Raw genomic sequence first — 14,752 nt, 5'->3', positions numbered from 1 at the left:
AACTCTTCTTGGGGCATGTAAGGAAACAGCAGTGATGAAAAAGTTTTTGAAAAGAATGAGACTACCAGAGTCCCTAAATCTGAGAAACATTTTTTTTTGTTTGTTTCTAGTAGTAAACCAGAAGAGAAGTCATGAGACTGAAAGAAACAGGTGCACCCAAAGCTAGCAAGACAGCTTTAATGGATGAAGATATACTCAGTCAGGCTGGCTAGTATTATTATTAGTAAATATATTATTGAATAGCATCTAAAATACCCAGGCTACAGGAGCTGCGCTATGCTGTTCTGAGCCTTTGTTAAGAAGGGCAACATGTAAATTAAAGATGCAAGGTTTTCTTAGGGCGATATGTCATATTGAACCAACTACATAGTTGGGATAAGAGATAGAGATAGAAATCATTGCCTCTTGCCTAATTCCTGGACTATCATGCATACAACATCACTCTGACAGTACCATGTAAATCAAATAAGTAAAATGCAGTGGGGCCTCTGATTCAGGTGCCACATTAGGTGCCAGATGGTATGAGTAATACAGAGGCAGCAGGCTGTGACACTGTATGCAGAGAATGAAACACAATATCTCTTCCTTAGAAGTAGGAAGGAAACTAGACTGTTATAATGTGTCTGGTCTAGTCTATGTTTCGGTGATCTTTGTCAGTCACTGAGGTATTGTGGTGCTGAGTATGACTCACATAGGTAGATAAATTAATTAGAGAGTGGAATGTTCCCACAGGAAACTTCTCTGGTAGCTTCTGGAGGAAGTAATGCTCTATACCTTGCTCAACAATGACAAGATTTAAAAAAACAAAGGCAAAAGGAAAAGGGAAGAATTTAAAAGGACATGTCTGAAAGATTTGGATTTGGGTCTGCTAGGGGGATGGAAAGGGCTACAGCCATCATGAAGGAAACAAATCTAGAAACTGACCTAGAGCTCATGATTTAATTTCAGAACATGTCACATTCTTTGAATACGCTTGTGTAGAAAGACAGGCAAGGCAAAGGCTCAGCCTTCTTGAAACACAACACAAAGCATTTTCTAACTCGAGCATTGTTTATGCATCCAAACAGAGTTTGTCTATCACCATTAATTTTATGAAGAATTTCCAGAGGTTTATCATTGAGGGGATAGGACAGCATCGCTAGTTAGTCTTTCAGGTGTGTTGAAACTAGCTGGAGAATAAGGATATTTCTCAGATGCCATATCTATGTAGAGTAAGGTATCTGTAATTATTTGCTTTATTACTTGGCTTTAACAAGCATAAACAATAGTGCAAACATGCTGAGATGTCTTTGTAAATTTAATCCTCTCACTTCTCTGTCATTAACTCAAACGCAAAGTCTGTTGCGTGACCTGCATGAACTGAACTCAGTGGAAAGGTATCCACACAACAAGCTCTTTTTCACTTTTTGGCACCTTCAGTAAGCCAAAGGTTGATGCATCATGGAAATAAAATTATTTGATCATTCTGATGATGGTCCTTGGCAAGCATTGGTAAGGTGATGGCATCAATGATATCCATATTATGTTTCTTCTGAGGGAAAGTAGGGATCTAAGTTTCCTAGTTTGTCACTCTGACAAAATGTTGCTTCTGGATAAAGAAAGGAAAGCAGTAAGTCACTGCTGTAACTATTGCTTGGTAAACATGCCAAATTAGTTCTGCACTAGCTAAATTAGGTATTGCTAGTAGTGCATGGAGCTCAGCATGGGCTAGGCTGCCCATGGTTTTGCCTGATTTCTCATCTGGTTTTACAGCTTTCACTGAGTCCTATACTTGTATCAGTACCCAAGTCAGCTGGTTTGGGTAGGTCTATCAAGGCTATAGTGAAGGCAGGTAAATAGGCTTCCCTGTAAATTTTGCCCTGTTCCTGTTTTGAACAGTTAGACTACAGGGTGAAATCCTGGCATCTTGAAGTCCCATCAAGCTCCACATCTCTCCCTGGCTTCAATAGGGCTAGATGCTCATGCATAATTATTTGCTACCTGGTGCCTTTCCTAATAGAAACATAATCATTTACTCAACCCATTTTCTAAATTATTTTCTGTCCATCAGATTTCAGTTCCTCACATTGCAAAAGAAGGTCTTAAGTAATGATTACACAGAACTGAAGGGAATCTGCTAACTAATGCTCATTGAAGTTGCAATATTCTTTCAGTAAGGCTAGCATTTTCTGGAATGCTTGGTGAGACTAAATTATTTATTAAAATACGACTAGGAGTGAAAGAATGTAAGGTGAAATAATGCTTAATGCTCAGGTTTTGTCCAACTAAGGACCTTTCATTTTAATGTATTTGCTTTATTTAGCTCTGAAGTGCATGATGCTGTGTCCTGGATTCAAATCACTGTGGATTCAAATCCAAATGCACTACTGCATATAGGACTCAGTGGTCTGCACCTCAGAGTAATAGCTCCAAGTGAAGATACCAAATGCTTATGTATTGAATCTGTTCTCATTAGAATTCTTATCCATGAGAATTCTTTATTCACTCCAGACCACGGATATTTGGACAGAAGCCCCAAGCCACAAACGGCTTTTCAACTTAACACTTTTGGTTCTTTGCAAAAAACTTCGGTTTTTTTTTCCAGAGTGCATTGGATATCTATATCTTATAGTCTCAAATAATACAACACACACAACTGCATGAATGCAAAACACTTTTCTATATGCTATAGGTTCTTCTTCTGAACAGGAGTGTTAAGCTGCTATTCACCTAGAGGCACATATGTCATGTCTTTAATAAATACTGCTTAGGTTCCTCATCGAGACATGACAAAGTCACTGCTCCAGACCTTTGACAGCCATCTAATCCAAACCAATCTCTGATCACTAAATATACTTGGGAAAGGAAAAAAAAAAATCAGAGTAACTTCCACTATTTCTCAAGCGGAAAAGGGACAAATGCAGGGCTATGATTTAAATAGAGAAAAAATTATTATGATGTGCACAAAGTTTAGAAATCGTATTGCCATCAATTGTTTAACCATGCCAGTAATGACATAAAGCTTTTCTTCTGTTATCTACAGATTTTGGAGCAAAGGAAAATTTAAGGCTGGTGTACTGACATCAAAATTCATCTCCCATCTGCCTCCAGGATATATTCAGACAAAGGGATACCAAACTTATTGCTGTAGGGTCAAAGTGTCAAAATATGCAGTTAGGCATCTAGTGGGATTTTTCAGAAGCACCTACACATAGGTGGATCTAGGATTTGGAAAAGGGGGTGGGGATAATTTATTATATCATAATTTATAGCAGAACACATTTTTCTCCATTAAAGAAAAATGAGAAGTTTTACTAATATGCTAGGGGCCTAGCACTACATTGTTCAGTATAAGGTCAAAGCAAAAACAAATATAACTTCTTTGGAATGTTAACTATTTCGCTAGGTTTTTTAGAGAGTTTAAAAAACACAAACTAGACAAAAATAGTCAAAAGATACTGTTTCATTAGTTTTGTAGTCATTATAATTAAATGTGCATCTCTTCCTCAGATTCATAAAACAAATCTAGTCTTCCTGAGCACCTTGGCAGTGTCTGTAATGCTTCAGTGTTACTCTTTTCTATACCTGAGTTAATATTATTAACACCTGAGCTACTAGTACCACACCTGCCTTAAGGGTTTTAGCTAGAGGTAAAAGAGAAGAGAGATATTACCAGAAATGGCTAACAGGTAGCAAAAGTGCAGAAGAAAAGATAAATAGAAAAGTGGAACATCAAGACCATTAAAAAAGAGAGAGTGTCATTAACACTTACGAAGAGAAATTAGCAGGAACAAGATAGATAATAATGAGTCATTGAAGTCAACTGATGCCCTCAGTGCTGCCTAAATAGAAATGCCACTTCCCTTCTCATGCAGTTGGTTTTCATGTTCGGGTGGACCAGAAATCTGCACCACTCCACCCTCCACCCCCATTCACCCCTGCCCCTAAGCATCATAAGCATCTAATTCCCATTGAAATCAAGTAAGTAGCCTACTTAGGTGGTTTTGTGAGTGAAAGAATCTTCAGGTTGTCTTAATCCCTTTGAAAAAAATAGTCCATAAACCTTACTTATGGCAGGAGTTGCTTGGTGGAGTAGAAACCTAGGGCCTCTTAGGTTACCTGTTAATCATGGCATAAATGGCAAAGGTGCTACTTGTACACCCAATTCAAGGCACCAAAAACAGCCATAATAATGCTCCATACATAATGCAGAAATTGTTTATGGCTGGTTTGCATGGCACTTTAAATTGAACACATGGTAGTTCTGGGATCCAGGTTGTCAATCAGGTTTGGGACCTCATAAGGGTCTCGAACATGTGGTGGACCTAGCTTTCAACTTATGATCTTGGCTCTTCCTGCACTGGCAAATACAATGTGTGTGATTGGAATTTTATTCCCAGTCCCAAATTGCACCTCCTGTCATGCACATGTGGTATGGCAGGAGATAGAATTGTTGGGATTGGGGAATCAGATCCCAGGGCACGTTTAAATGAACATATACTGGGGCCCTAGTCTCATAAATCAGGGCAACAGAAATGGTCTTTCAAAGTTCTTAGTGCTCTTTTTTGTATTGATTAAAGAATCATTGCTATATCTTACATCATCATCATCATCATCATCACTGGTTTCCAGAGACAATATTCCTGGTCTCTAAGAAACAATTAGAAGCCTTCTGGGGCAAACTCTAGCTTTTTGCAGCAAAAAGGTGTACTTTTCAGTCCCTTGTAAACCATTTTTGATGGTTCAAAAGGGTATGTTTAACAGATACAAAGGCTTTGTTCTGACCCTTTGCACAGGGGGTGAATTTCATTCTTTGTGAACAAGTGATCTTAGACCTGCCGTGATTTTTTTGTTTTAATCACTGGCTTTGGAAAAAACTTCAATAGAATTTGTTCTCAGCTTCTCAGCGGAAAAAATGCTATTAGAAAATTAGCCACAAAGGACAAAAAGGAGAAAAGAAGAGAACACAACCTGTTGGATATCTGCAAATTTTAAGTTTTCCCTCTGTCTTCTCTGGCAAATAAGATGAGCCAATTCAGTAAGACAAAACTAGGCTTTTATTTACATCCATAATTTTAGAGCAGAGCTTTAAGAAAACAAAACAAAACCAAAAGAACAAAACATCTCCAAACTATAATACATGTGTACTAGAAGCTTTTGTACAGACTAATATCGTTACAACAGGGGTTGTCAACTCGGGGTATGCTCCACGTCCAGCCACCGCCTCCATAGGGGTACACTCCTTAAAAAAGGTTGAAAACTCCTGTGTTACAAGATTGAAGTCTAAACATTTAATCATTGGTGGATCTTGAAAAGTGCAATAAACCAACCTATTGTTCTAGAGTGTGGCTGTGATGTTGCCCTTGTTTAGGGCTCTAATCCAGAGCACTTGCAAAAAAAAAAAAAAAATAATAATAATAAAAAATTCCACTCCCTTGTCAGGGAATTGAGGAATCACAACAAAAACTCTACTGGGACCATTGTGTCTTGGATACTGGTTGAAGCTACAGCACACTGTGGAGGATTGTTTCCACTCAAGGGAGACTGCGCTAAAGCCTCAGCATGAACAAAATCAAGTAAAACATTTGATAAACTGGGACAGGAGCCTTTCCACCACTGAAACTGGCTCTCTGAAGTAGCTAAAGTGAGATGCACTGATAGAAATCAGTTGCAGCAGCCCTAGCTAAGCACTTTCTGTAGTATATGGAAGGTGGGCCAAAGCTGTAAATACAGTCCTGGATTGAATGTGTGGGCAGGAATAAAATGTATTTGGTTTAGTCCTGGCTGCTCTGGGCTGAGAGCATGCAAAGAAAATATGGTCACTGAAAATGAGCCAAGTATTTTTTAGATTAAGCCAGGAAAAAAAACCAACAAACCCTGTGAGAAAGTCATGCCAATTGCCATAATCAAGCTAACAAAAGCAAGGGAATTTGGATTTAAGGCTAAAAATCTAATCTGGTACTCTGGGCTGGGATTTTAAGAGCCACAACACAAAACTCACAGCCCATGGAGAAGTGTGTATGGATGAGATTATGTGAACATTGAGCCCTCCTGGTCCTGGCTGCTTGGGGAAGGGGGAAGGAGGCTTACAGAGTCTCAGAAGCCTGCTTACGTTAAAGTACCTTCCCAAGCCACTGTGCTGCATGATGTGCCCCCTACTTCTGTCTTCAGTGCTTCCAGGAGGTGTTGCTACCCTAGTTCCTGCACCAGAAGAATCCTCTCCAGACAGACCGGAGCTTCTTAAACTCCTTCACCCTACTCTGGCCATTTTACCTGACGTATGCCATATTCCTTGTGCATGCAGGATCCACTACCAGTAACAGATCTAATTTTACCATTATGTTTTTCTATTGTTACAGTTGTGTAACTCCCTGATCTATTAATTAAGCACGTACATGAAATGTTCCTGGTTGCTCTGAGCTTGTATTCAAATCTGCAAGTTTCAGGACTGTTAATTCATTCTGCATTGGAGGGGCATTAGATAAATTGCATGAGCAGTCTTGATTCAAAGGACTGGAACCCCAAACTCTCTGCTTCCAGGGGACTGCATTTGTCTCTAAGCTACACATCATGCTTCCTCTTTCTCTAACCCTCTGACTCTTGTATTCTTGGCTGCACTGTGGCACTGATTCAACAGCAGGGTGGAGAATATTCCCACCCAACCGTAGCCTGGAAGTTAGAGTACTCTCCTGGGAGTTGAGAGATATTGATTTGAACCCAGTCAGGCTGAGGAGGGCCCAGAACCCAAATCTCCCAATTGAACTGTTATACAAAAGATGAGCAAAACCAGCTCCTCCCCCTTTGGCTGTGTTTTTGAATGAAAATGGCCCGAACTGCTGTGCTTTGTGCTGAGCTCAGTATTGTCGGTGTGTATTGGGCATGCTCAGGGCACACATATTAGACTGGGTTGACCACTGGTCTGTGAATCCCAAATAGATGTAGATGGGACATGAGTTAATTAGTTTGGGTGCAGTACTGTGCTAACACAGCTATAGCATCCTTGGCTCCAGAGCTTGCACATGGAGAGCTTCCATGGATACCTCTGCATGAGTGCTGTCTTGTACTGCTTAGAAATCCCCTTAGTGCCTCTTTGGGACCAGGCCCTGGGATGTTAGCTTGGACCTTGAAAACTATGCAGGCTGTAGAGAATTAAGGTCCTTCTATGTGGCAGTCTTAGGTCTGAGTACATCAGGCAAAAAAGTATGAGGTGTCCAATTTTATTCCCCAATTTTCACTTAAAACTAAGCAAATGCTTCTGATTCAGGGCAATGAGATAAGAATTTGGCTTCTTCACTTTGAGGAACAAAATGTCTGTAATTTGGACACTACAAAAGAAACCAGAATTTCTAAATTTGATATAAGAAAATCAGTCTTTAATCCAAGCATCTACCTTAAAAATTACCAAACCATTTTCCCTCTGAAAATCTCATGGAAGGAAAAATAGACACCTCTAATTGTTTCTGCAATGTATTTCTTTTCAGCAAGTTCAGGCTGGAACAAATTTTTACGGTTAAGCTAAAAATAGGGACTGGTGAGCAATGTGGAAAGGAAGTGTTTTGAATCTTGCAAAGATTATTTTGGGCTTTGCAGATTCTTAAAACCAGGTCTGATTTGCAAGCTTTATTCTCCTGCACATTAAACAGAAACTTTTTCTGCAGTAGTGATTTATTTTCAAACGTTTATTTTTCTTAGTTGGGGGAAGCTAGAGGAATATAGAAATAGTCCCAAAATGTAGTCTGGCACAACTAGGTTCCCTGTGCAGGGAATTAACACTGCATGTCTACTTTCTTGAGAACTGTATTCAGTGAATTTTTATTCACTGTTTCTTTTTTTTGCACTGTTCTTATTGAGTTGTTACTTTAATTTTAACATTGGATTTTTTTTCTGCTTCTTTTGCTCCTAACCAGCAGTTGAAACCAAGGGTGTTTAAATCAAGCTATCCAATCCCTGTAATGGAGAGGTTTCAAATATAGGCAAAGGGGATTCATTCACCACATCTCAAAAATCTTTGGCAGCATTTCTATATCAAAGGTGTTACTCTTCCTATAGGCAGGCACTATTATAATGTTTGTTCTCTGGCACCTTGCAGCTGAAAAGCAAAGGTAGAGCTTTCCTTGTTTTTCAAGACATAAGGCACTTAAATCCAAATGGCTTTCTTAAACCCACATACTATTAAAGGTACTTTTCAAAAACAGCTGCTTTCTAAAAAGGCACAGTTTGCAGAGTCTAGGCAATGTTTATACACACAAAGGTAAATTTTCATTCCATATTACATGGCAAATGTTCTATAATTCCTCCTCAATAACAGCAAAAAACAAATTAATCTAAAGCCTCTAAATGTTGCATAAAATGTAAAATATATTTGTACCAGAACATCTTAACATTGACGCTTCCAGAAACCCTGTCGTATGCATGGGGAAGTACATCAGCAACAGGACCTTCGAACAGGCAAGTTAATGAAAGCAAAAGAACAATCTGAACATCATTATACAACTTTACTAAAGTTTCCCCTGTCTCTCCTTATCCTGAATAGTGAAAGCAATTTGTTCTCAACAGCAGAAATGTGCTCTGGGTATATTCTGCTTCCCATCTGCCACAGTAAGAGCTAGAAAGAAATTGAGGGTTCACAAAGTTTGCACACAGTAACAAAAGTTTCCCCTGGAAAGACTGATTCATGTTCTTTTTCTGAATTATAAAATGTTCAAGTCTCATTTGCAAATTCCCAGTGATGGTAAAGGAATTTACCCACCAAGTAGAACAAACATTGCACTCTTGCTGTATCACATCTCAGTTATATATCAAAAACTTCTTGCTGCTTTAAGCATTCTCAGTCCCTTTATAAGCACATCGGGCTCTCATCCTCAAAACACCATTTCACAATACTTGCTTCACTTAAGTGAATGTGATTTTTACCTTTGACTTCAGTGGAGAAATGAGTTCACCTTAGTCTGCTTCAGGTTCCAACACTTTATTTCCTACATCAGAAAGCTAATCACCACCTTGGTCTATCCAAAAGGCCTATATATTTTTTATCTAATTCTAAGATAAGACATCTAATTCAACCTAATTTCTTGCAACCAGAACAGTAAAGGCCATGAACAGCTTAATAAGGTAAAATAATAGCTCTTGGCTTCAGCTATTGAATAGAGTAATTTCTCCCCAGGGTCCAATCTAACCCAAAACAACTCCCATAACTGCTGGCTCAGTGAAACACCCTAAGTCTCCTGGGTTTCACAGCTATGGATGCTGATTACAATTGTGAGAGGGAAACAGTTACTCTCTAGCAGCTATAGAACGGCTAATTAGAAGCTGCCCATAGTACTCTAACCAAGAGTGGAGCCTCTCTCTGTGGTCAGCTCCTATACTAGGTGGTAATCAGTAGGGGTGTGCAAAGTGGGCCCTATTCAATTCGGATTCAGATTTGGGCCAAATCAGGGACAGTGATTCAATCCGTTGATTTGGATCACTGTCCCTGATTCAATTAATCTGAATCAGAATCTGAATATTCAATGCTGATTCACAGAATCAGGGATTCAGCCATAGACACAGGTTTACATTTTTTTCTACATACCTTGAGGTACCAGACATGGCTCGTGTGGGGGGGGCCCTCCACGTGCTTGGCAGCGAACCCAGAAGTGGACCGAAAGTACTTCCAGTCCACTTCCGGGTCTGCTCGGGAGCGCATTGGGGGCCCTCAGTACTCCCCCTGGCTCAGTGATCTGGGCGTAGGGGGACCCTTAGGTGCCCCCCCAGACCCAGGAGTCACCAGTCACCAAGCTAGAGGGGTGCGGGGGGGGGTCCCCAGACCCAGAAGTGGACCGAAAGTGCTTCTTGTCTGCTTCTGGGTCTGCTGCCGAGGGCACTGGGGAGCCTCCCGCATTTCTGTGGGTCACTCCATGCGCCCCAGCATTACAGCATTCACTAGCCCCCGCTACCTAGAGGTATGTAGAAAAAAACATTTAAAGCTGTCTCTATGTCTGAATCTCTGAATCTTTCCGAATCGATCTGGAGGGTTCCAATTCGATTTGGAGAAATGAAAGGGTCTCCTGATTCGATTCAGATTCAGAGATTCGGCCACCGAATCAGGCCAAATCTCCACTGAATTGAATCATAGACTGAAGCGTCTCACAGCGCTAGTAATCAGGCCCTGGTAATGATCTCTTTGGGAAACGAATCAGCATGCTCAAAGCTACTTAATGCAAGGACAAGTTTATATTACTCTTATATTACATACAGAAGATATCCCTGAGATGTGACAAAGCTCCCTAGAGCCTGTGGGAATTCAAAATTCTCCCTGACACTGTGGAAAGGATTTTAAAAGGATTTTAATATGAAGACTGTTAATGTAAGGTAACGCACCACCCTTCTCTCCTTTAAGCAAACTATTGTTTTTAAGATCATCAGAAAATATGGGGGAAGTCAATCAATCAGAATGGGTTAACACTCTTCTTAACCTTCTCACACTCAATATTCAACCTTCTCACACTCGTCTATACCTTCAATACGTTAATGAACAACTCCAAGTAAGGACAATTTTCAATTATGCCTCTTTTTTTCAGTGCTGTTTGAGTAAATGGGACACCATAGGGATGTTCTTTGTTCATTTTGCTGAAGTAAACCAGTCTCATCATGCCTGCCCACTTCTCATGTGTGCACCAATGTAACTCAGGACCTCATCTGTCATACCAAATGTAAAGTCACTGAGGTGATACTAATAAAAACACTTGATTCTATGAGGTGCTGAGCTACCTCAACTGCCATACACTTCAACAGGAATCAGAAATAATCAGTGTCTACCTGGACTGAGCTCTAAGTGAGATGAGAAAAAGACCTCTTATTTAATATCTAGTAATGAGAAGTTACCCCTTTTGGGACTAGAAAGTTGAGTTCTTTTCTAGTTTAAAAATACTTGGAAGGCCTACAAAATGCTTGTTAAGGATGCAACTATCACATAGCATTTCATTTTGGTTGGTGCTAGACTTTTCAACCAAGAAAATAGATAGATGGGTCATTGGTACCATAAAAACAACTAGCTTGCTAACTGGCATCATAATATTGATGCCATCCTATTTCTTTTCCTCTCAATTTAAAATCAAATTTATTTTTGGAAGCTTAATTTACAATATTTTTAGCAAGTATATGTCTGGTTACAGTATAGAAATTATAGATTTCATAGATTTCATAGACATTATGGTTGGAAGGTACCTCAGGAGATCATTGAGTCCAGCCCCCCTACCCCAAAGGCAGGAAGTCAGCTGGGATCAAAGGATCCCAGCAAGATAAGCATCCAAATGCCTCTTATAGGAATCCAGAGAAGGTGTCTGCACCACCTCTTGAGGGAGCCTATTCCAGGCCGTGGGGGCTCGGACAGTAAAGACATTTTTCCTTATGTCCAACCTAAAATGGTCTTGGAGGAGTTTGTGACCGTTGGTTCTTGTCATCCCTTGGGGCACTCTGGTGAACAGGCATTCCCCCAGGTCACAATGCACACCCCTGATGTGCTCATAGGCTGCCAACAGGTCACCCCTGAGCCTGAGCTTTTCCACGCTGAAGAGTCCCATGGCTCTCAGCCTCTCTTCATAAGGCTTATTTTCTCCTTATACGTTCTCCTTTCTAATTAATCTGTTAAATAAATATACAAATATATCAAGAGTGCTCTGAAAAAAAGCCTAAGCTATCTAATAATAAAAAATCATCCCAGTACAAACACTTGTTATATTACATGCACAAAATGATAATAAAGGCTTGAAACTATAATGCAAATTAATTAATTGCACATATGTCACATGACATGATTTAGAAAGAATCATTGTATCAGTATAAAAGAAGGCCATTGCTTTTGCATAAGAATTTAGGCATTACTTATCTAAAGAACTCAGAAGGTGACAACCAGTATTGTCTACGCAATAACTACTGAATGTAAAATGGAGTAATCAACAGAAGACGTGGCAGATACTCCACCCAACATCTACCTGGGTTGTAACATACCAAAGCCTGAACTTAGAAAGAACTATGCTTTGAGACAATGAGAGAACTACCCCCTTTCAGTAGTGGCCTGTTGAACTGGGGGTGAATAGGTCTTTTCCTGGGGCTCTGCATTCCAGTGAATTATAGCCACTATGCCAGTTTAACTGTATCCTTCAAGAGATCATGCTGATTTAGAATTACTAATGGAAAGACTGTTTCAAAATACTATTGGAATGAAAAAAAAATCAATGCATGAAATAAACAGAAACATACAGCATAACTCAGTGCTATAAGGGGTTATGAGAAGTAATGAGAAGACTGACCAAATATGGTCCAAAAATGGACTAAATTTACTGATCATGTCAACAGCTGTAACTCCACTGACCTCAATGTGGTTGCACATATTCAGCCTATGAGCATTAACATATGGCAGTGTACAGATGATACATATCACTACACATGGAATCAGTACATGGCCTATGCACCACACAAGCCCTGTCCATGAGACTTAAGCAAGATTTGTGCTGGCCACTCTGTGTGGGGGTGAGTTTAACCCTTGCTGATATGCCTAAGAATAGGAAGAAGGGTGCAGTATGTCATAAGCAAACATTTAGACAATGGTTTGCAATAAAAAAAAAAAAAAAAAATCACAGCCACAGTAATTTGGCAGGTTGTGGTGCCAATAAAGCTTATTACCATAGTCAGAGCCAATATCCAAATTGTCTAATAATATCTTTACTGACAAAAGTTTCTTTAGAAAAAGAAATAGGACTATAGCTGAGCACTTTTAAGTGAAATAAGAGATTTATAGCCAGTCAAAGCATAAAAATCCTAATTGGTTTTGTACCTGATGGTTGTTTTTGATTAATATTACTTTTGAGCACAATTCAGGAGCCATTCACTCCTTATATTTTTTTTCCTTGACAATGGTGGTGGGCACTGGCTATTAGTGGCAGTTGGACTGCACTGACTGTGTATTTGCACAAAGAGACATACTGTACTGCATGGCATCTTAGCTTAAAACAAATACTTTACATAAATGGGCATACAAAGGGGAAAAAAATAAAAACATGTGGCAATGCAGCTGCAGTTATTCTATGTTGTTAGAGTTGTCTGCTTTCAGTTCCTTTGATCTTTTGGAGATTTCCAACTTCTTGTTCCAACAAGTGAACAATATTTCTTTTGGCATTTTTAATAAGCAGAATTAAAAAAAAAAAAGATGGATGAAGTGGAATTCAGAGTAGAAAAGAACATCACATAAATTTAATTTGGCTTTTAAAAATATCAGCAAGATGGTGCCACATGCAATAATTATGCCAAAAAACAAGCTGTGTGTTCGACTCAGCACCTCAAAATAAAAACTGTGAGCAGGGAGAAATACAGCCCTATTGCACAGGAAACAAAACACTGCCCATTTTCTTTGATCATTTCCTATTGCTGGATTTCTAAATGGGTGTTTCAGCTGGGGTTGCTGCATTTATTTATTGTCCTAACAAACAAAGCGCATTAAAAAAACATACTGAAACTATGATCAATGGGGAAGAGCAATACAGCTTCAAAACTGAAGAAACTCCACAGAACGTTAAGATAAAAAAAGTATAGAAGTTTATTATGTATCAGCTCAAGTTTTCATGTCTTCATTTCCACCCCCACTTCCTAATAAGAATGATTGGCATTGCCTGTCCATGGATTTTTAGAAATGAAGAGATAAATAAGCTTTGGGGTCCTCTCATTACATATCATAAAATGCCACAGTTTCCCCCAAGCAACAGCAACTCTGGAATTCACCGACCAAACTTTTCAGGGCCACGAGGCAATTTTGAAGGATTCTAATGTTACAGAATCCTTTACAGGCCTTTTCCTTTAACCTTTTTTTTCTCTAGATATTTCTTCCTCACTTATGCTTCTACCATGATAAATGTAATACCATAAATGCCTCTAAGTTGAAGTGACTACATATTTCCGTAGCTTCACTCAGTGAAGGTATTACAACTGAGGAAAACATCATATAAACTTCCATCCCTCATAACACACAACAGATGAACATCCGTCTGGTAGGAACTGGAATCTGCAAGATTTATGCATGGCTCAGGGGCTTAGTTAAGAAAGCAATGTCAATTTTATAACTTGGACATGATTTTTTAAAATGTAAAAAGAAGCAGGAAATTTATGCTTAATTATGCTCAAAAGAGATCAGTAGCACAGTGCATCTGTGGGTTCCAGTCCCAGTTCCATAAGAATTTGGCTTCCCCAACTCTTGATCTATAAGATGGCCCACCATTATTACACCCCAGTCTTCATGTCAGCCTCTTGATTTTGTGTTTCGTCAGTGGTCAGGAATTCATCATATTGTCCCGTTCGGTCATTTGACTGTTCTTTATGCACCAAATGCACCATTTCTTGAGACTTGCTGGCTTCTCCATTCAGTCCACCTATCTTCTTGTCCTCCACTGCCCCTTTGCCATTGTTAATCACTAGTTTCTTCTTCTGTCCACATCTAGCAAAAAAATAAAGACAAATGGAGATTATGGTATTAGGAAGTACAAAATACTGACTCCATATTTTTGGAAAGTGTTTACAGGAAGCAAAGAACTTGAATCTGCCAATGGAGACATATGCAATGCAGTAGGTAAGGCTGCGAAAGGTAAAGGTAAACTCTCAGGGGCGAGTTATAAAGGCTCTTATCATTGCCCTTTTTCTCCTTATATGAACTTAAATGGAAGCCCAGTGCTTTCAAGCATATCATCCTTCATGTAAAGCTAATTTATTACTAGAGGGAGAGAGATGGAACTAAACAAAATCTGGC

The 14,752-nt window shown here is 39.4% G+C and overlaps 1 protein-coding gene across 15 annotated transcripts in view; it reads right to left on the bottom strand.

Moving 5' to 3' along the window:
- Window positions 1-5,018: 5,018 nt before the first annotated feature.
- The window catches only part of CD44 (CD44 molecule (Indian blood group)), a 100,440-nt gene continuing 90,706 nt past the window's right edge, over window positions 5,019-14,752 (bottom strand). For all 15 annotated transcript variants that reach the window (XM_014602261.3, XM_014602264.3, XM_019476707.2 and 12 more), the window contains one exon: window positions 5,019-14,443. In XM_014602261.3, the coding sequence (XP_014457747.1) occupies window positions 14,230-14,443 (214 nt within the window). In that variant the 3' untranslated portion in view covers window positions 5,019-14,229. The remainder of the gene's footprint in view (window positions 14,444-14,752) is intronic.

This window comes from Alligator mississippiensis, chromosome 2, assembly GCF_030867095.1.
Source record: "Alligator mississippiensis isolate rAllMis1 chromosome 2, rAllMis1, whole genome shotgun sequence".
Lineage (NCBI taxonomy): Eukaryota > Metazoa > Chordata > Crocodylia > Alligatoridae > Alligator > Alligator mississippiensis.
Note: the sequence above shows the minus strand (reverse complement) of the source record. Positions and strands in the feature narration are given on the sequence as shown.